Consider the following 21,917-nt stretch of genomic DNA (forward strand, 5'->3'; position numbering starts at 1 on the left):
TTTAGTAAGCACCCTTTTCTGGACTTTGGCCCCAGTCTCTGACTATAAAATAGCTGTCATAATAGACAGGATGGAATAGAGGTTTATATTCCTGTAATGATCCGATAGCAAATCAACAAAAGCTAAGCCCAAAGTACAACTGTAAAAAGCAAAGACACAACATTAAGCGTTTTGTTTTCCAAATTCCATCAAATAGGTGCAAATAAACAATGCACACAACTTTTAGAAGCTATTTCAGTAGACCACAAAGCACATAAAAACAGAACTCTCCTGTGTCTGAAATGTATAAACCATTATTCATTAACATTATGTAAGTGTTAAACATTCACTCCATAATAACCTGGTTTATCTTTTTAACAATCTGGAGGGCTTTTGTGGAATTCATCTAAGTAGACAACATATCTTCAAAAGGATGTCCAATGAACTCTGAACTGATGCCTTACTTTTCTGTTATGTTTGGTATTCTTATACCAACCAGAGTTATTAAAGATCATTCAGGCAATCCCAGAGCTGGAATCATTTCTTTCAAAAATAGGCACTGAGGAACTAAGTTAAGATTTAAAGTATAAAGAGCCTTGCTTGCAGAATTTTCCCACCTCTTCCACACTAGGTTTCTTTGCTATTCTCCCTCCCATCCCCAGCAACATAAGAAAAAAAAAGAAGAAAAGAAGTCACAAAGGGTAGTTGAAATTGTGAATGAGTAAAGAGGAAGAAGATGAACAGTAAGCAAATTTCTATGATTAGTGATGGACAAATTTTGTTTGTTGTTTTTTAAACTACAGATATCAGAGCTTTTAAAAATGTCATCCTGGTATCTACCTCAGTGATTCTCTAAGACCAACAGTTTGGGATTCTAATACAAAAGGACACAGGACAAACAGGTAACAAGCCTTAAGAATAAAAACATAAAAGTATTTAGCAGCAAAGGAAAAGTTCTAATTAGACCGTGTTGAAGGAGTAGAGTGGTGACATGTTAAGCATTGAAAAGTAGATGCTATCTTTATGTAACTTATATGTCATGCTTTATTAACAAATAAGTTAACTTCTGAACTTACTTTTACCCAGTGCCATTCAGCAACTATCTCCACAGACCAAGAAGGGTAAAGCTCTTCCTTTACAAAACGTAGGTGCTTCTGTCTATTGGTCACCCAAGTAACAACAAGACAGTTTGGAGCAGCCAGTTTAGGGATAGGTATCTGCTTTATTTGCAGTGGTGATAAATAACTGTATCTAAAAATAAACAGGAAAAAATATTGGCAAAATTCGCTGCAGAAAAGAAAAATAAGTAGGAAGAAGACCTGTATAACAATGACTCCACAAACACAAAGATCTTTTTGTGTGTAACTAAATATGAAGCCACAGTGACACCCAGTGGACATATTATTACTTGCAAGTAGGAAATAAACATTTTTAGTTTTTACTAGTTTAATATTGTCAGGCTATATTTCCATATCACTTCTTTTTTTTTTTTACATTTTTATTGATTCATAATCATTTTACAGTGTTGTGTCAAATTCCAGTGTTCAGTACAATTTTTCAGTCATACATGGACATATACACACTCATTGTCACATTTTTTTCTCTGTGATTTATCATAACATTTTGTGTATATTTCCCTGTGCTATACAGTGTAATCTTGTTTATCTGTTCTACAATTTTGAAATCCCAGTCTACCCCTTCCCTTCCCACCCTCTACCCCGCTCTATATCACTTCTAAGTGTATTATATGTCATTAATTTTACTAATATTTTCTATTATTTTATAACTCTTCAAAATTAATCAAATATTGTTTGGTAATCTGTACATCACACAGGGACCCCATCACATTCTTGAAACAACTGTCTCACTATCCCACCACATTTTCCACCCTCAGCCTATTATCCTGCTTCTTTCCTCCTTCCCAATCAATTCTACTGGGGTCTCAGAAACTCTCATGCTTTCATTACAAAAAAAAACTCTATAGTCTTACATCTCCCTGGCCATTAACAGTATGAAGTCTGGTTTCTCTTGCTAGACCACAATTTGCTCTACAATACCCAATCAAATCAGTGTGGTCCGTTCTCCAACACCCAGCACACGGAATAGGGAGAGGAGAGGTCAATATCCTCCTAGCTCTCCTACTGCCAGTTCCAGGCTATCAGTCATCTACCTTTGGGTACAAATCCCCTTTTCTTTGAGGAGTACACTAACGAGCTTCCCATGTTATTACCTAACTCATTTCATCCTCACTCTCCACATTCAATGAGGACTTGAGTTCTGAGATCCTTCTACTTCACCAACATAAATCTTGCCAGCATTTTCAAAGCACAATCTAAATAATGTGCACACCTCAACTATTCTTCCCTTAAATAAATACAATTGCATTCACCCCACTTGAATAATCCACTCCAGTGGCCATAACCTGGACCACATCATCACTCACATTTACTCCATCTCTGAAACCATAAACATTGATCTCTGGCCATGACCTCTTACTCCTTACCTATTCTTTGACTTTATCAAAGCATCCAGTCAGCACCCATTCCCTCACCTTACTGAGTCTATCAGCATCTTCCTGCCCACACTTGCTTCCTTTCCCTATGTACAACCAATCACCAATCACTTCACTGCCTTCTCACCAGCACCCTTAACTCCCATCCGCCCTTACCCCATCACTCCACAACTCCTGCAAACCTTCAATCTTCAATTCAACTTCTTATATGGAAAAAATCAGGTGGAGAAAAATGTTGAATTGAAGAATTAAGTCAATTAAATCCATTCTCAAGCTCTCAAAACTACTCATGAATTCTTTTACTTATCCTTGGTCAACTACTACAAACCTTCATCCCTTTTCAAGTCCCTTGCCCAAACTCACTCTTGGCAGATGAAGTTAACTCATGTATCAATAACAATAAAGGCCACCAGACTCCTTTAACTACCTAACCCTCTTCCCTCTCATTATACACCTTGACTGACCTATTTCTATACATTTCCCCTTAAAGACAACGGGATGGCTTCGTGTACTTAAAGCTTCTCCTTCCAGCTGTGTTCTCTTATTCCTCTCTGCTGGTCTATTACTAATGCTAATTAATAATTACCCCCTCGTTCTGTAATTTCAACCTCTCTAGTAGTTCCTCCCCATCACCCTATAAATATGCTTACATACTACACACTTTTAAAGGAAGAAAGAGGAGAGGAGGATGGGGGAGAGGCGTGGAGAAGAGGGACAAAAAGAGAAAAGAAGAGAAAATAACAGAAAAGAAAAAAGAAAAGAGAAATTCCCTCAGTTAGGTCTCCTGTCTATAGCTAAGCTAAGGACTGGTATGCATGTAGTCTATCTCCTTTCTCTTTTATTCTATTCCTCAACTGACTACAACAAGGCTTCTACTACTACAGAAGGTATAGCAGGTACAGACTTGCTCTGGAAAAAGTAAATGACACCCTAATGGCCAAATGCAATCAACACTAGAGTTAGCTCTAACACATGACAACTGCATGAAGTTAAGAGGTGATCATTAAATATTTCTTTAGTAAACAAATGAGTAAAACAATTCACATCTCATGCACTCAAGTTTTCTGTCATCTAGACCAGTGCTCTTTCAGTAAACTAGCATTTCTTATAAACAAAGTGATGATTTTAAAAGAACAAGTTTGCTACAGTTTTATGAAAAACATCAGGCCAAAACTTGAAGTTTGATAGTCCAATAACAGTGGATTTCTTGATTGCTCTAATTTTATTTCATTGGATTGATTTGGGAGAAGGATGAAATAGTCATATTCTGTTCTCTGGTTCTAATCTCCTGAATCCTGAACAAATTCCAATATACACATCTTTATGTACTACAATGGAAAATATGCAATATCACCTATGTAATATTCCCAAAAGCATTTAGCCTGAATCTAATCATGAAGAAATGGTCAAACAAATCCAAACTGTGGAATATCTACAAACAAGGGGCACAGACTCTTAAAAAAGAGTCAGTGTCTTGAAGACCAAAAATGGCTGGGACATCATTCTACATTTAAGGAACTAAATAAAAATAAAGACCAAATGTAATATGTGATCCTTATACACAAATTGTTCACAGCCTAAACCGGAAACAATCCAAATATCCATCAAACGAAATGTGGTATGGCCATACAATGGAATATTATTCAGCCATAAAAAGGAATGAAGTACTGATACACATTACAGCATGGATGAACCTTGAAAACATATGCCAAATGAAATAAGGCAGACCCAAAAGTCCACATGTTATATGATTCCATTTATATGAAGTCCAAAACAGGCAAGTTCATAGAGACAGAAAGTAGATTCACGTTGCAAGGGAATGGGCAAAGGGAGGAACTGGGAAGTATGGGGTTCTTTTTGTGGTGATGGAAACATTCTGGAATTAGATACACCCTGGCTGCACAACATTGTGAATATATTAAACCACTGAACTGTATACAGTTCTAAGTGGTAAAAATGGTGAATTTTATCTCAATTTTAAAAAACACAGAGCAGCAGCTCTATCTCAAGGAGGTCACAATCCAATGTTCACAATCTAACAGAAAAGATAAATTATCCACCCTTATGACTGAAATACATAATAAAGTAGATGTATTAAAATTTGCTAAAGGAGATCAGAAATTCAGCACCTTTGCCTGGAGGAATCTGGAAAATCTTTATGAAAGAGGTGACATTTCAGCAGGACCTAGATGGATCCTGATAGGTATGAATGGGGAAAGAATAATGTACAGTCAACTGCCACACAAGATTCTTATCCCTACTCTCCTCCTCCTCCTTATCCCCACAACCCTACCCCTGCCCTGTGACTTACTACTCTGCCTCTACATTTACTTATTTTATATATTTTCACAGCTTAAGAAAAAAGCACAGTCAATGTAATATCTAAATGTGCAAATAAGCACATGAAATATGGTTCCAAAATTTCTATTACTCTCACAGTAGAAAGTATAGAAGAAAAGATGTTATTATATAATTACCATTTGGCTCTCATCATAATAATAACTGATCTGGGCAAGAATCACCAGTGGATGTTGTATTAGTTTTCTACTGCTGCCATAACACAATATCTCACGCTCAGTGGCTTAAACAACATAAACTTATATTATCCTACAGTTTTGTGTATTAAAAGTCTGACATGGGTCTTACCAGGCTAAAGTTAAGGTGTGGGCAGGGCTGCCTTCCCTTTGGGAGGCTCTACAGGAAAATCCATTTCCTTGTCTTTTCCAGCTTCTAGATACTGCCCACTTTCCTTGGCTCAAGGCCCCCTACCTCAATCTTCAAAGCCAGCAATGGTAGGTCAAGTCCTTCTCACTCTGACCTTCTCTTCTGCTTCCCTCTTCCACTTTTAAGGACCCTTTGATTACAGTGTGCCTATCCAGATAATGCATGGTAATCTCCTTTTCTTAGCAGCCTTAATTCCATCTGGAATTTTAATTCCCCTTTGCCTTGTAACCTAACATATTCACAAGTTCCAGGGATTAGGACAAGGACATCTTGAGGGGGGTGGGGAGGTGGGACACCATTTTGCCCATCACAGATGCTAAAACTAGTGATAAGATATTTACATATGTCAAAGTATCTCCTGATATGATTCTTATTAATAAAGGAAAAAGAAAAAATTTAAAATGAAACTCACCTACTTTGATAATTACATTATGATCTTACATTATGATTATGTATGAAAAGATCTTTGTTTTCAAGAAATACAGAATAAAATATTTCAGAGTAACTTACTCTTTCTCCTAAATAATATTCTCAAGTGGTTCAGAAAAAAATTACATATAAATATAGATACCTACACACATACACAAATACACACATATAGAGAATAGGTCCATGAATTCTTTGTATGATCCTTGCAACTTTAAGAGAAAAAAATCCTACTGGTATAGCTCATAAGCAAAAAGCATAAGAAAACTGAAGATAATTGTGGAGAGGAAGAAATTTCATATGAAGTTTAAGTCAAGGTAATAGGAACTATTCAGTCTAGCAAACTGAAGAGAGGAAATGTAACTGAAGACATTCACTAGAACTAGAGGAAAAAACTTAGTTTTTAAAAAAGCTATTAAAAGGAAATGTCATCTTATGATTGGATAAAGAAGTTGTGGTATATATATACAATAATAGAATACTACTCAGTCATAAAAAATGAAACAATGTGATTTGCAGCAACATGGATAGAACTGGAGATCATCATACTAACTGAAGTAAGCCAGAAAGAGAAGGAAAAATACCATATGGTATCACTTACATGTGGAATCTAAAAAAATATCACAAATGAATTTATTTACAAAACAGAAACAGACTCACAGACATAGAAAACAAATTTATGGTTACCAGGGAGGAAAGGAGAGGGTGAAGGGATAAATTGGGAGTTTGGCACTTGAAGATACTAATAAGTACTACATATAAAATAAATAAACAACAAGTTCCTACTTTATAGCATAGGGAACTATATTCAATATCTTGTAATAGCCTATAATAAAAAAGAATATGAATAGGAATAAATACATATACGTGTATAACTGAATCACCATGCTGTACAACAAAAATTAACACATTGTAAACCGGCTATACTTCAATTTTTTGAAAAATGGAAATCTTGGTAACTAATCGAACTTACTCTAAATGGTGACATAAACAAAAGAGGTGGCAAAAACTAAAACACATTTAAGAATGAATTAGACAAATTTATTCACTGCAGATTATTAAGGAATATTGTATTTAGACACATATTTCTAAACTTTAGAATTTGATATCAAAGAAGGCTAAAATGTTGCCCTTTCGTGTTACAGAAACATCCCTGAACTAGTTCAGTCAGTAACCCTAGTCATTAGTAAATATATTACCTTTAACATTCTTACACCTATATATAGTTCTAGTTCAAAAGAATTATCTAGTTAAGGGAATTAAAAACTTTAAACTAAAGTGTTTTAGTAGTTTCAAACAACCTATATCATAAAGTAGTACTTTTAACATATGTAAGTAGAATGTACAAAGGACAATGGCTTTGAGAAAGCATATCTAGTGGATGAATTATTGACACTTACCTGTTACTTCTTTTAACTGACTTGTTCTGCCATGGTGGATCTATCACAATTACATCATATGTTTTCCTACCTGAAAGCAAAAACACAATTTCAGAAAATATCTTCTATATGTATCACTTTAAAAACCAAACACATTCTTCAACACTGAAGTACATTCATTACATTCACAAATATAAAGGAATGCAACAAAAGCTTCTGTTCAATTAGAATAATTTATCTAAAAAAATTAAGAGACTTCTCTTATATTTCAGTGCCTCTAAGATTTCAATATAATTTCACCTATTGCTATTTTTGCAGAGACTTACTAAAAATACCTATAACTCACTTAGCTAGACATTAATGATTTGTAGATGTCCTATAAGTCTTGGCAGCCATATTAATATGTTACTTTCAAACCTAAAAAGGGTGGTGGGGTTTTTTGCTTTATTTTTTTTTAACTTTTTATATGAAATAAAACTTTAGCCTTTTAATTGATATTTGGATGAAATATCAATTAAATGATGAAATTTCCCCCAATCTGTGAAAGTTCCTCAGTCATTTGTCTTTTATGACCTTGGCACTTTTGAAGACTAGTGGCTAGTTATTTTATAGAATGTCCCTCAGTTTATGCTTGATATTTCCTTGTGATTAAATTTAGGTTATTTATTTTTGGAGAGAGTACCACCAAAGTAATGCCATGCCCTTGTCAGAACAATATCATCAGGAAATATATGATGTCAAAATGTCTCATTATTGGTAATACTACTTTTGATCACTTGGTTAAAGTGTTGTCAGCCAGATTTCTCCAGTTTTACCTTCCTAATTAACAAGTATATTCTGAGGCAATAATTTAAGACTGTGCAAATATCCTGCATCTCATCTTTTCAGCCACTATTTTGAAACCCAAATACTATAGAGTATGCCAAATTGAAATTTTCTAGGTACATCATTCTACCCACATTTATTCATTGGAATTTTACTATAAGGAAGAGCTATCCTTTTTCCCTTTATAAGCAAAGGTATATTTCTGTAAATGTACAATCTCATAAGTAATCAAAAAAAATGCAAATTAAAACAAGGAAGTAACAGTTTTTTAAGTATGAGAGTAATAAAGAACAAAAAGAATGGGAAAAAATGTTCAAATATAGCATGATTTCCATATTAATTTGTTCTCTTGTTATTTACCCTAAAGAATTTATGACATTATGACATGAATAACCACTCTTGTGTAAGGTGGCTTGATAGTAATTAGAAGCAGCTTTTCAATAATAAGCTGTTACTTTAGTAACTTAAAGTTTTGCTATAAAATGTCCAAATAACAATAAATAACAGATTAAATCCAACTTGATCAATAAACCGCTTATCTACCTCATCTCTTAGTAATCATAGACATAATTAGAAACATATAAATCACTGAAGTATGCTCCTTAGTACAGATTATCTAATCTAAACCTCAAAATTACCCTCTTAAATAGGTGTTATCACATACATTTTATAGATTAGGAAATTGTGGTTCAGTTTGTGAAGTGCCCAGGATTCACAGTTAAGCTTCAGAAGGTAAATTCAAATTCAGGTGTACATGACTCTGGACTTCAATATCTAAATTTTTAACTTTATACAGGAAAATATTTTAAGAAATTTTAGATAATAAACCTGAACAGTAGCTTAAAATGTAACCTAAAAGCCTAGGAATGGTTTGGGAATTAACATTCATATTTGAAACATTTCTACTTTGCTATGAATAAAAGTTAAATAAAGTTACTCACTCAAATCCAATTGTATCCTGAATTTCTAAGTATAGAGCAGTAACTATGTTTACTCTTTCGAGGACTAGTTAAGTTTTTGACCTTTTGTTTCTAATAAGAATTTTTTTTTAATTTTAAGCAAAATTCAGCACTTTGAAACTGAATTTAAAAGAAAAAAATACACTGAGAAAATTAAGTGTTTACCCTACCATAAATGTTGATGGTCATTCAACATTCAGACTTGCTCTTGACTTTTAAGACCAGAGAAAAATTATCTTTTTCTAATGAGAAACATAATAATTACTTACAGTTCAGAAGCGGCTGCATACAAGAAATGTCAGACAAAAGAAAACTGCTTTTTGGTGGCAGCAGGTATTTCTGTCCCATTAAAGTCATCATTTTTGTAAAGCTAGAGTTGTTCTCAACAACCCGTGAAAATAAATCCTGCTCTGTAACAGATATATCATCTTCTGTCAATTGTAATGTCTGAAGTTCCAATTCATTCAGAGAAGGCAAACGCTTTGCCATTTCACATAATTCTGACAAACTGCAGGTATCAAGTGGTAATTTAACGGGCTCACTACACTTGTCCTGTTTTTCAGAAAGTGGATGAAGAAAGCCACTTTTGAAACCTTCTTGGATTAACTGTGAGGATCCATCCAAAATTAGCCCCCTGATCTGTAAGAGAATTTTTTAAAGTACATTAGAATGTTACTGCCATTAAAACAATTTTCTAAATAATAAAGTTCCTACTATGTTTTGAATATCTGAACTTATGGACTGAAATCAACATTCTTAATGCTTACAGTAAAGTAATTTTATACTATAATAAAAAGTTAGAAAGTATGAGTATACCTTTAAACTGCTGTTTCCTAACTGTAATGAAACAAACCTCACAAACATACTAAAGATTAAATAACCAAACAATAAATATAAGAAAACATATCCTTTAAAATGAATAAGATGAATCTGGTAATGTTTCTAGAAGAAAGAAGAATTTCTGATCCATAAAAAGAATTAAGTTTAAATTACATTTAATCTTGTATTTTTCTAGTAATTTAATTTTAAAATAAGGGTACCTTTGATTTTATAAAATACAGCTTGAATTATAAAAAAAGAAAAAATTAACCCTATAAAATGAATATATAAACAAAGTTTTACAATAATACAACTACAATAATTATAAAATTAAAAGCCAAGTTCTGTTTCTGGACAAAATGGAGTACTTTTCATCTGAAATTACTTTTTTTTTTAATTATTAAAAAAAAAAGGCTTTCAGACTTTGGATGGATGTCAAGCAGTACAGAACAGTGGTCCCTAAAAAAGGAGAAACCAACTGCTCCAGCTTACTTCCCTTGAGAAAGTTTCTGGTTAGCAGTACAGGAAGGAGACCAGTTCAGAATCCAACAGTCTCTCTGAGTTAAGGAGATAGAGCTGGGAGTCTGGAAAGGCCAAGGCAGGTAGAGTTAGTAGGGGATGATACCAGAGAGGAGAGAGCTGAACAGGGAGAGAGCTCTTGAGAGCTACAGAGGGTCAAGGCTCCAGGTGAGTAGTGATCAGCACACAGAGGTGTACTGAAATACACATACAGAAATACCCAAGGTCAGGGAAAGAACCAGAAAAAACGACCAGAGAGGGCAATCCCCAGAGCTTACACCAGACTCGTGCAGCCCATTTCTAAAGATTAGGGGGGAAAAAGCAGAAAGGGACATTAAGGCATTTATTATAACCATATTCATATGTCCAGAAATGTAAAGAAAAATGAGCCTGTTAAGAAGAGATAAGGAAACGATAAGAAAAGACCAAACTGAGTGTCTAGAGAGAAAGACTATAATGAAGAAATTAAAAATACACTACACTGGATTAACAGCAGATTACTAAAGGAGAAGAGATTAAATACAGTTGAAGACAATGCAATAAAAGTGTCCAAAATGAAAGGGACAGAAAAAATATTTGAGGAGACAACGGCCAAAAATTTCCAAATTTGCTGAAGACTATGAATTCACAGATCCAAGAAGATCAACAAATGGAGGAGGAGGCAGAGGATGGGAAAACTACATCAAGGAGTATTACAAATTGCTGATAATGTTCAAAGAAGACAGAGACTTCCACTTCTGACCAAGATGGAGTAACAGGTACAACAGCTTTTAAGAAACTGGACACCAAGCAACAGAGGAGAGTGAAAGAAATCATTTGTGAGCCCTATGACTGCCCCAGCTAACTGCCTGGAGAGTTTCCAGGCCAAAGGAAGGAAGAATCTGAGCACAGTCTAGAAGAAATCCAGACAGAGCTGAGGATATGGGGGTGCCGAAACAGGTAGAGTTCATGGGAGAGTACCAGAGAGGAAAGAACTGTACAGAGAGAGAACTCGGTACATCTTCAGGCAGCCACACTGGAGAAATTCCTATAAATACTGGTCAGTGCAAGTGTGTGAAAGAACTACCCATGGCCAGGAAAAGGATCACCCAAAAGGACTAAAAGAAAGTATCCGGAGCTTTTATAGAGCCAAGACTCAGACTGAACACCTCATGATTTACAGGACAACTGGAAGACAATTCACCATGGGTCTCTCCGTGTGAGCAGAGGCACTGACAGCTTTCCTTCCCGAATAAATTTTCAAGGTGTTGGTTTGCAACCTTGGAAGCCTCATGGCTGAAATCTGAAACCAGCCCCTGGAAACAGAGGACAAGGAGAGACCATAAGAAAGAGGCAGGCCACTCTAGATAGGTAGATGGCAGGTTTAATAACAAGGGAACGTACATACCAGGCTGCAAGATAAAAAGATCTCTGTACCTGTCCCCCAGCATCTTAAAAGTTTATATAGAAGCCTTAACTGGGTTCAGTCACATACATAGTCCAGATGGTTTCAACAACCGCTTACTCTCTCAAGGCTATGTCCTTGAAAGCAGCTCCCACTGTGGGAACAGTGGGCAGCATATACACCCCAAGGATAGGGGAGAGGTGAGGAGTCTTCGACTGTCTGGGTTAACCACTGGTCACATCCTCTCTATCAGTTCCTCCAACACAAGGTTACTTATACAGCATGGAAAATGGAGATTGTGTCTCCCTCCAAGCCAGAGGGCAGATCTGCTTGCTGTCCAGGTTAGTAAAGGCTCCCTTTGGGACAAAAGATTGGACAGGTTTGTCTGCAACCCATTTTAAAAATTTGGTTCCCTAACCTTGGGGTTCTTTAGCTGTGAATCAAATCTACTGCATGCAGAGCATCCAACAAGACTTCTGGGCATTGTCCCCATGCAACTTGGAGTTCAAGGGAAGTCTATGAACAAAAAGCATATACTTCCTGCTATACAGGGAGCAATAAGCTCCTTATTTTAATAAAATCTTAGGTCTAAACTTGCTACCTTGCTAGCTTCCAAATAGGGTAGAATCTCAGACCCATCACAGCTCTTGACAGGGGTGTTGGGTAGATCACAGATCTTATGCCAGTAAAAAGGAATAATCAGCCTTAAACTAAAAAATATCATTCTAAACTCACCTAAAAGAATCTACAAACCAAAAGCCTTTAAAGACATGGAAGTTCTTTCTGAACAAAACTATCAATCAAGTTAATCTCTCATTCACAGAGCACTGCACCCAACAATAGAATACAAAATATACAAAAATATATTTAAAATAGCACACAATACAGTCACAAAGATAATTCATACAGTTGACCATAAAACAAGGCCCAATAAATATAAAGGGACTGAAATTATCAGAGTATATGCTTACACCCCAGTGGATTTAAGTTAGAAATCAGTAACAAGAAGATATCGAGATAAACCTCAAATGTCTGGGAATGAAACATCAGACTTATAAATAATTCATACAGGTCAAAGATGAAATCACAAGGGAAATTAGAAAATATTTTGAAGTGCATGAAAGTGAAAATGCAAAATATGTGGAATGTAATTAAAGCAGTGATTCAAGTGAAACTTACAGCTTTAAGGCTTATATTAGGAAACAAAAAATATCTAAACTCACTGGTTTAAGGTTCCACTTTAAGAAGTCAGAAAAAGAGCAAAGTAAACCAAAAGGAAGAAAATAATAGAGAATAGATATCAACAAAATAGAAAACAGACAGTAAAGAAAAGTAACTAAGTTAAAAGCTGGTTCTTTGAATATACTTGATATCAACTCATGTGTCTGATAAGGGACTGATATCCAGAATATATAAAGAACTGCTAAAACTCAACAACAACAACAAAAACCCAATTTAAAAATGAGCCAAGGACATGAGCAGACATTTCTTCAAATGGCCAATAGCATATAAAAATACGCTCAACATCACAAAATCATCAGAAAAATGCATACTGAAAGCACTCACACCCTTTCGGATGGCTATTTAAAAAAACAAAACAAAAACAGAAAATAACAAGGGCTGACACGGATATGCAGAAACTGAAACCCTTATGCATTACTGGTGGGAATGTAAAATAGCACAACCACTGTGGAAGACAATATGGCAGTTCCTCAAAAAATTAGAAATAGAATATCATATGATTCCGTAATTATACTTGTAATTATACTTAAAAAAACTGAAAGTGGGGACTGGAACTGCTACTTGTATACTCATATTTATAGCAGTATTACTCACAATAGTGAAAAGGTGGAAACATCCCAAATGTCCATGAACAAATGAACAGATAAATAAAATGTGGCATTTAGTTACAGGGAAGGGGAAATGGGAAGTTATTGTTTAATGGTAGAATTTCAGTTTGGGATGACAAACTTATTCTGGAGATAAATAATGGTGATGGTCACCAAACAATATGAATGTACCCACTGCCACTGAATTGTACACCAAAGAGTGGTTAAAATGGTAAATTTTATGTTATGCATATTTTGCCACAATGAAAAAAAAACCCTGGTTCTTTGGGGTGAAAAAAAAAAACAATAAAATAATAAGCCCCTAGCTAGAAAAAGAAAGAACACAAATCACCAACATCAGGAATGAAAAAGATTATCACTTATCATCAAAAGTCCTATAGACATCAAAAGCAGGATAAGAGAATACTATGAACAACTTCATGCCAATAAATCTGACAAGCTGGATGAAATGGACAAATTTCTTGGAACACATAATTTGCCAAAATTGATATAAGCAGAAGCTGAAAATCTCAAAATCCCTGTTATCTAGTAAAGAACCTGATACCATTACTAAAATCCTTCCCCAAAAGGAACTTCCAGGCCTAGATAATTTCACTGGTGAATTACATCCAATGGTCAAGGACGAAAAAACACTGATCCTATAGAAACTTCAACAAAGAATGTATGTAGGTGTCAAATAGCAAATGAAAAGATTCTCAACATTATTAGTTATCAGGGAAATGCAAATTAAAACCTCAGTAAGATACCACTGTATACTTACTATTATTCCTAAAATCAATAATCTGATGAAATCAATGCTAGTGAGGATATGAAGCAAATGAAACTCTCATACTTTGCTGGGAGGAAATGCAACAAAGTACAGCCACTCTGGAAAGGAAACTGGCATTTTTTATGGACATAAATATAACATTAACCATCAATCCAAAAAACACCACTCCAACATGGAAATTTAAAACTTTATTACAAACAACTCTTAAGGAAATCTCTAGAAAACCATGATATTTCATTGAAATTTCACATCATGACAATTATAACACAACATATTAGAATCTATGGGATGCTGCAGTGCTCAGAGAGAAAAATCATAACATTGAATATTTCCATCAATAAAAAAAAGAATTAAAAAAAAGAAATGAATTAAGATAACTCAAAAAGACAAAAAATAAACAGAAGGAATAAATTAATATGAATTAAAGCAGAAATGTTACAAATTTTTAAATTAACTTAATTTCAAAAATTACTAACAAATTTACAAAAACTATTAGCTAATCTATCTCAAGAGCAAATATACAACATAAATAGTGAAGGCAAAACAACCACAAATAAATTTGAGAAATGAGATGAAATGGATAACATTCTCAGATAATGTAATTTACCAAGACTGACCTACAAGAGTTTTTTTAATCTAAAGTTGATTTCCAAAGAAGAAAAAGGAAAGGCTGTGAAAGTATCCCCACAAAAAGCAATACACTGAGATGGTTGCAAAGCAAAGGAGAAGTCTACCAAACTTCTGAAGAACAGATTACTCCAGACAATTGGGGAGAAAAAAAACTTCCCACTTCCAACACTGATATATGTAAATATCTGTATATAACTATTTATAAAACGCAAAAATTAAGTATATCAGACCAATCTCACTTATCACTGTCCCAAATAAAATATTAGCAAATAAAATCCAGCAGAACATTTAAAAAATAATGTATCACAGTCATTTGGAATATATACTACAAATGCAAGGGTGGTCATATACGAGTAAAAATCAAAGGAAAATATTAGGAGAAAAATCATCCCATTCAATCTCCATAGGTGGTTAAAAAAACTTTTAATAAAATTCTATAACCAATTTGATAATAATGAAAAATAAGAATAGATGTTAAGTTCTTTAACATGCTATTTCCAACTCAGCCTGAAACCCAGTGGAGAGGAAATCATCTCCACTAAGTTAGGAACAAGGATAGATACTCTCACAAATATTACTTAATATTGTATCATATTTTCAAGCCTATACAATTAAAGAAGAGAAATAAGTTAGAGATAGAATAATTAAAGAGGTGTAAGTAAAACAATTAATATTTTTAAGAGTTATAGCTATTACCTGTAAAATCAAAACATTCAGTTTTTAAAAATTAATGCAAGACTTTTATAAAGAATATTTTACAGAATGACAACAGAAACTTAAACAGATAAAAAAGAAACATTTATGTTTTGGAGCAGAGTCATCAACATCTTAAAGATATTAATACTACCCTAATTAAATTTATAAATTTAATTTGATGACATAAAAATTGCAGTAGGTTGGTTTTTCTAATCAGACTTTAAAATTGATCCTAAAATTCCAATGGGAAAATAAGCAAACAGGCCAGGAAAATTCTGTAAAAAGGAGCAATGAGAAAATGGCCCAGGGAGGAGGAGAGGGGAGGATAAGTACTACCAGATATTAAAACATACTCATATTATAAAATCTCAAAAGAGGCTGGCAAATAAATAGTAAGACAAACAATTAAATAAGATTTAAAATCCAGAAATAAACTCAAATACTTATGTGAATTTAGTACAGCTAACATCTCAAATCAGCAGGGAAAAACTGCATGAATAATGGTGGGACATATAGGTAGTCATCTGGATAAAAAACAAAATTGGCTCCATACCTCACACTTTTTACCAGAATAAAATCTAAATGGATCAAAGATATAAATCTGAAATAAAACCATAAATGCTGCAGAAGAAAACATGGGAAATTATTTTAAAGCCTTGAAGAAGGAATACTTCTCTAATTATTATTCAAAAATTCAGAAATCATTAAAAAAAATTCAACTAAATAAAAATATAATATTGTCTGCATGGCGAAAACAAAAACAAAAAATCATAATTATAATTAAAAGGACAAATTGGGAAAAATACATAATTTAGTATATGTGCTGCCATAGCAAGCACAATATTGTTAGTTTATATGATGGACAAACCTAATTTCTCTAATATATAGAGTGCCTATAAATCAGTGAGAAAAAGAACAAACCAATTTTTTTAAGTGTGTAAAGGAAACAGTTCACATAAGAGAAATATAAATGAATTTCAAACATACATAAAAATGCTTAACTATATTCATAATAAATGCAAATTCAATCCATACTAAAATACTATTTTCAACTATTAGATTGACAAAGATCAAAAACAATATATTGTGACAGTAAGGATGTGGGAAAACAGGCAAAATTATACATTTCCAGTGTGCTAATAAGATGAGGCACTCTCTATAGTAGCAATTTGTCTGTATCTATCAAAATGTTCAAACCCTCTGACCCAGCACTTTCTGAGTTCTCAAAATTTATCCTGCAGATACACACATGCGTATGGAAAATGACACATGCATACTATACCGAAATGTCAGCAATTAAAGATTAAGTATGAAAGACAATGAAATATAAACCTCTGAGCTCAGAAATAACATTCTTCACATTATTCATACTTACTTCTGCGACTATCCTAATATGTTGTTTTACCTACAGACAATAGGCTTTTATAACTTATAAAATTTCTAGACTTAACCAATATAGCTTAACTTCGCTTATGCTAAATATATAAATAAGGTGTATATGAGGTTTTAATAAAAATTGGTTTAAATTGCTCATTACTATAAAAGTAGCAGTAAATCACTCCACTGTTACTCTAACCTTGATTAAAATGACAGCTTGATTTTTAAGAACATCCTTATTTACACTGTCCATTTATTTATACTAGTTTGCATTAACCTTCCAATGTCATCAATGAACATTTTACACCTTACCTTTGTATGGTATTCCATAGCATCCAATTCACCTTGATTGAAAACAACACATCTTTTCCGTTTCTAAAGAGTAAGTTACAAGGAGAAAATTAAGTTGCCATCTATCATTATATTGATATTTTGAAATATACTAGTATTTCTTTTTTCTTTATCTTTATCACATTTTCCATATTGTGTATATCATTCTTTAAGAGATAATAATTAATTGTTGAGGTTGAAATCAGTCTAAGATCCAAGAGGGCAGAGACTGTAATCATCTTGCCTCATCACTCTACATACAACAGCACATAGAAAGATACCAACATTTATTGGGTGAATAATGAATGTAATTTCTCTAACAAAGAAAATATTATTATAATCTATCTGAAATGGACTTTGTATAATCACCTCTGAACTCTTCAAAGGCAGAAAAGTACTAAAGCATAATTAATTTGATCCTATATGGCATTCTCAAAACTTCAATGCACCAGTGTGTATACAAATATATATACTTCAAGAATACATTTTCCAGAGAAGCTTTCTACTTTTTTACCTTTGAAAAATATCACCATTCTTCCAAACATTTATTGTATAAGCTTATCCCCAAAGGGTAGGTCTCTAAAATTCTCCCAAAATCTATATTCTGCTTTAGACTTTTGCAAATAAAGAGACATGTTTTTGAGCAAAAAAGAGATACAAAAACATGCAATTAATAAAGAAACCTAGGCAGAAAGAGGTTTTTTTTTTTGTTTAGTTTTGTTTGTTAGCTTAATTTACAGAGCATTCACTTTTGAATCAATTTTGCTTACTTTTAAAATATGCAACTTTGGTCTTCTATGCATGGTAGACGTCAGCAAAAAGTTAAAAATTATTCTGGGCATGCTAAAGGCTTATTGTGTTTTATTGATTATTCTTTATACTTAGTAAATCACAAGATATTTGAGATGCCGGAATAATAAATTTGTGTTTCCTGTAGAAAAATTAAAATTTCTTAAAACATTACCTTCCCAGTAACAGAAATGGAGATTTCTTTTTTAACATCATTTACTAGATCTTCCTTTTCATTACTTTGTTCGCATTCTTTGTGAATAACAGAAGTTATATAAGGTTTGGTGACATTAAACAGTTCAGATCGAAAAACATATCTTTGAATGAACATTTCAAAGTTTCCTCCATCATCATCCTCTGGCTTAGTAGTAGAAGCACTAAATGTAGCAGAGGCTCCAAGAGAGGACACAGAATCCATGCGAAGAGAATCAAGGTGAACAGAAGAAATAGGCTCATTTTTACTGTAATAAGGCTGATGAAGTTCATAGTTTATCTTGTTAATGAAAGAAAGATGATCCAGTAACCATCCTGGTGACAGCTGGTGCACCACAGACATTCTCTTCCTTAGAATAAAAAAAAAGTAAGTAAAATTAAGAAAAACGAAAACAAAACACTCTGAGAATTAGACGTTAGAAGTAAAACCCAACTCTCCTGAATAACTTCTTGTTTTGTTTTGTTTTGTTTTGAAGTTCTTGGTTTTTCTTTGATACAGGTACTGGGGATTGAACCCATTTAAGTCCTTAAATGTCCTGTTTTTCAATAAAAATATACTTCATACACACAAGTAGATCTGATGTGCAGGTATATAAACTTGACATGTACATAGAATTTAAATTTTATGATGTTCATATATAAAGCAGGACTAAAATTGCAGTGTTTTAATATAAACTTTTAATTTCAGGGTTGATAATTCAAAATGTTCAGCCAGCTTAACCAAACCTGATCTTATTTCTGGAATCCCAATTAGACCCTCCTATCTTCCGGGAGGATATACAGGATACACAACCTCCTGCTTGGAACTTGGATCTAGCCACTAGTCTACATCCTCCAAGTCAGGAAGGCACTGAATCCTTAGAATGTGCAAGCGTCTTGTCAAAGAATTACCCGTGAGAATTCACCCTTCTAATGAGATAAATCTAGAGAAGGTAACAAAATTCTAGAGTTGTTAGCAAGTCAGCCCTTATTTTTCCAAACTACATTTGCCATTCTCCAGTATCACTGCACTATTTAATCACTGCTATCAACGGAGTGCAAAAAGGGCAAAAGCAGGGCAAAATGCAATTTCAACATCACATCAGAAGCACTAACCTCAAGCAAAATTGCAAGGTTAAGAGTACAGATTTGCAGTTGGTTCTGAGCACTCCTCCTATGACAATTAGATTTCTCAGAACTTCCTTACCTTTTCTTAAAAGATGATTTTTAATTGTGGATATTGCTTATTAAATCTACTGTAGTGGAGGACTTAAGAGGGGGAAGAGAATAAAAAATACATTAAGTGGTTAACAGCACCGTGACTAATAGATGCATTTAGATTCAAACTTCTAACTTCATGTATGAGCAGTATGACGATGAACAAGTTATTTTATTTCACTGAGCCTCAATGTCATCATTTTTTAGGACATCGCAGAAGGCAGTTTAGAGAATTAAAGGAGATAACCGACATGAAGTTTTGTGCACAGCGTCTGATACCAAGCAATAGCTCAAGTAAATGCTACTTATTGGCAGTGGAAATTCTGTTATTGGTCCTCCCTTTAGAGTCATCACTTGTGGTGACGAGGTCCTGAAATGGCGAGTGAGAGCTAGAAATGTAGACAATAGTGAAACTCAGACAGGAAAGGTGGCGTGCCCAAAGTTAAAACTCGTTACTGCGGCTCTGAGCTCTCCTCCCACCCCACCACTCTTCAGGTTTGGGGTTGTGTTTGCCTCTGAGTTCAAACGCAGGGAAGCGGGGATGTCCTTTTTTACCAAAGTAATGTACTGTGCTTACTGCACTTCTCTCTCCGACTTCTCTGCTTCACACTGGATGCCTCCAGCTTCTCACAGGCCACCACCAGAGGACCGCGGAACCCACAGAGCAAATTCTGAGCCCGAACACTGGCGGCGGCCTCAGCGCCGCCACCCTCGGAGCCGACTACGCGCACAGTGCAGTCACCGGCGAGTCCCACCTCGCCGCTTCCCCTGTCAGAAAAGGGCACGCCGTCTTCCCAGATTCGCATCATGAAACAGCACCCAGCTAAACAGTGGTCATGAAAGACCCTCCCCTCAGAGCAAAGGGGGGAAAATTTTCTCCTTTTCTAAGAGCTATGGGAGCGGCCATGTTGCTGTACGGAAAAAGCGTTTCCAGAGAGGCTTGGAACGCTCTGCTTGCTACTCAGGGTCCTAGAACGCTCGGGTGTCCCCAGCTAAATTTTAGGGTCGGACCAGACTTCATAGGGGACGCTTACAGCTGACAGGAGACACCAGTGCGCCCCGTGAGGCGGCGGGGCACGACCAGCACGCACCGTTCGGGCGACGAAGAGCGGCGCGTAAGAGCTGCGCATGCGCGCCCACGTCGGCGTGATGACGTCAACGCCGGCGGAGAATTTAAAATTCGAAGGGCGCCGGCGGGTGGAGGAAGGGGTTTGTGTTTTGGCGGCCGCGCTTCTGCCTGGCGGGCAGTTGCACGGTTTACAGAAATTCGGCTCCTGGGTCGCGTCAAGAAGCTGGAAGAAAGTTGACTAATGACTTTTGGCTAATTTTTGTTCCGATGGTACTCGTCTGGAGGGAGAATGTCATGGCGCCAGCAAGTTGAATTTAGCGGCCTAGAGTGACGACGTTTTGGTGTTTTTTGCTGTTATAACCAGTCAACAGGCCGAATCTGTGGCGAGCCGCTAGTTTCCCGGATTCCAGTATATTTCTAACAGCAGTGATTTCCCAAGGAAGAAGGTGAGGGCCAAGGGGGCACTGATGGGGAGAAGAGGGCTTGGAGGAATGGGTGGGAGCGGGGAGAGGAAATACAAGACGAGGAACCGTTTGTGTGTGGCGTTTCACATAACAGGTGGTAACATTCTGGTGGCCGTGTACCGAGTACATTTAGAAATCTTCTCAAATTGTAACAGTACATTTTAAGTGGAGATTGGGAGTGAACATATAGATGAGAGTGAAAAAGTATAATAGATACAGAAGCATATACTGTAGAAGAAATAGGTGGCCAAACAAAGAAGGCAAAGGTGTAATCAATTTAAAAGACAAAGGCGAGCCTAGAGAAAAAAGGATACCCACAGGTGTCCAGTTTCCAGGAAGGCAGGGCAGGAGCAGAAAATGGCTAAGTATATAGTGTCTACTGCCTCAGAGATGAGCTAGGATCAAAAAAGATTTGTCAGTCATGAGTATCCCAGAAGGCAATGGTTTCAGTAGATGGGGAGGGAATGAGATGAGAATGTGGTCTCAGAAAATGGAAGCAGTTTGTAGACCAGATGATTTATCATTGGTGAAAGGGAAATTGAAGCAAGAGGGGCAATAATTGAAGAATATAAATGGGAAACGGTAGGTTAAGGACAGAGCAAGAACGATTGACATTGGGAAAAGAAAACAGAATAGCTTTGTTCTGAGACCACAGAAAAGGAAACAACTGAGGTAGGTCTTGTCAGGTAGCCTCTGACTTCCCATTGAAATAGGCACAGCCAACAGCAATGGTGTGGCCTGAGTTAGAGTTTCAACTACAATGAATCCCCTGTGAAGGAAGGAATCATGCCTTATTCATCTTTGTACTGTTTGCATAGCTTTGCACATTTGCTTGTACATGGCGTTTAAGTGTGTTGAATATTTTTTAATGCAGTTAAATAGATAATTCTTGAAAATGAGGACTTCACCTTACATGAGCAAGTAAAGATAGCTTGGGAAAGATTATCTTGAAGAAACAATGAAACTTGGCTACCTTTCTGTTTGAGGATAAAGTTAATAGTTGGTGC

General features: G+C 35.2%; 2 protein-coding genes across 3 annotated transcripts in view; one reads left to right on the top strand and one right to left on the bottom strand.

Moving 5' to 3' along the window:
- Positions 1–20,484, bottom strand: part of METTL4 (methyltransferase 4, N6-adenosine) — a 395,043-nt gene extending 374,559 nt beyond the window's left edge. For both annotated transcript variants that reach the window (XR_012063887.1, XM_015239921.3), the window contains exons 1-6: positions 20,412–20,484; positions 18,143–18,530; positions 17,161–17,223; positions 9,074–9,443; positions 7,042–7,111; positions 1,056–1,230 (exon numbers count right to left, since the gene is read on the bottom strand). Coding sequence is in view for 1 of the 2 variants with exons in the window: in XM_015239921.3 (XP_015095407.1) it covers positions 1,056–1,230; positions 7,042–7,111; positions 9,074–9,443; positions 17,161–17,223; positions 18,143–18,523 (1,059 nt within the window). In the remaining variant the exon portion in view is untranslated. The remainder of the gene's footprint in view (positions 1–1,055; positions 1,231–7,041; positions 7,112–9,073; positions 9,444–17,160; positions 17,224–18,142; positions 18,531–20,411) is intronic.
- Positions 20,485–20,637: 153 nt separating this feature from the next.
- The window catches only part of NDC80 (NDC80 kinetochore complex component), a 39,125-nt gene continuing 37,845 nt past the window's right edge, over positions 20,638–21,917 (top strand). The window contains exon 1 of the mRNA XM_006205128.4: positions 20,638–20,892. The gene's annotated coding sequence lies outside the window, so the exon portion shown is untranslated. The remainder of the gene's footprint in view (positions 20,893–21,917) is intronic.

The sequence above is a fragment of the Vicugna pacos genome, chromosome 24, assembly GCF_048564905.1.
Source record: "Vicugna pacos chromosome 24, VicPac4, whole genome shotgun sequence".
Lineage (NCBI taxonomy): Eukaryota > Metazoa > Chordata > Mammalia > Artiodactyla > Camelidae > Vicugna > Vicugna pacos.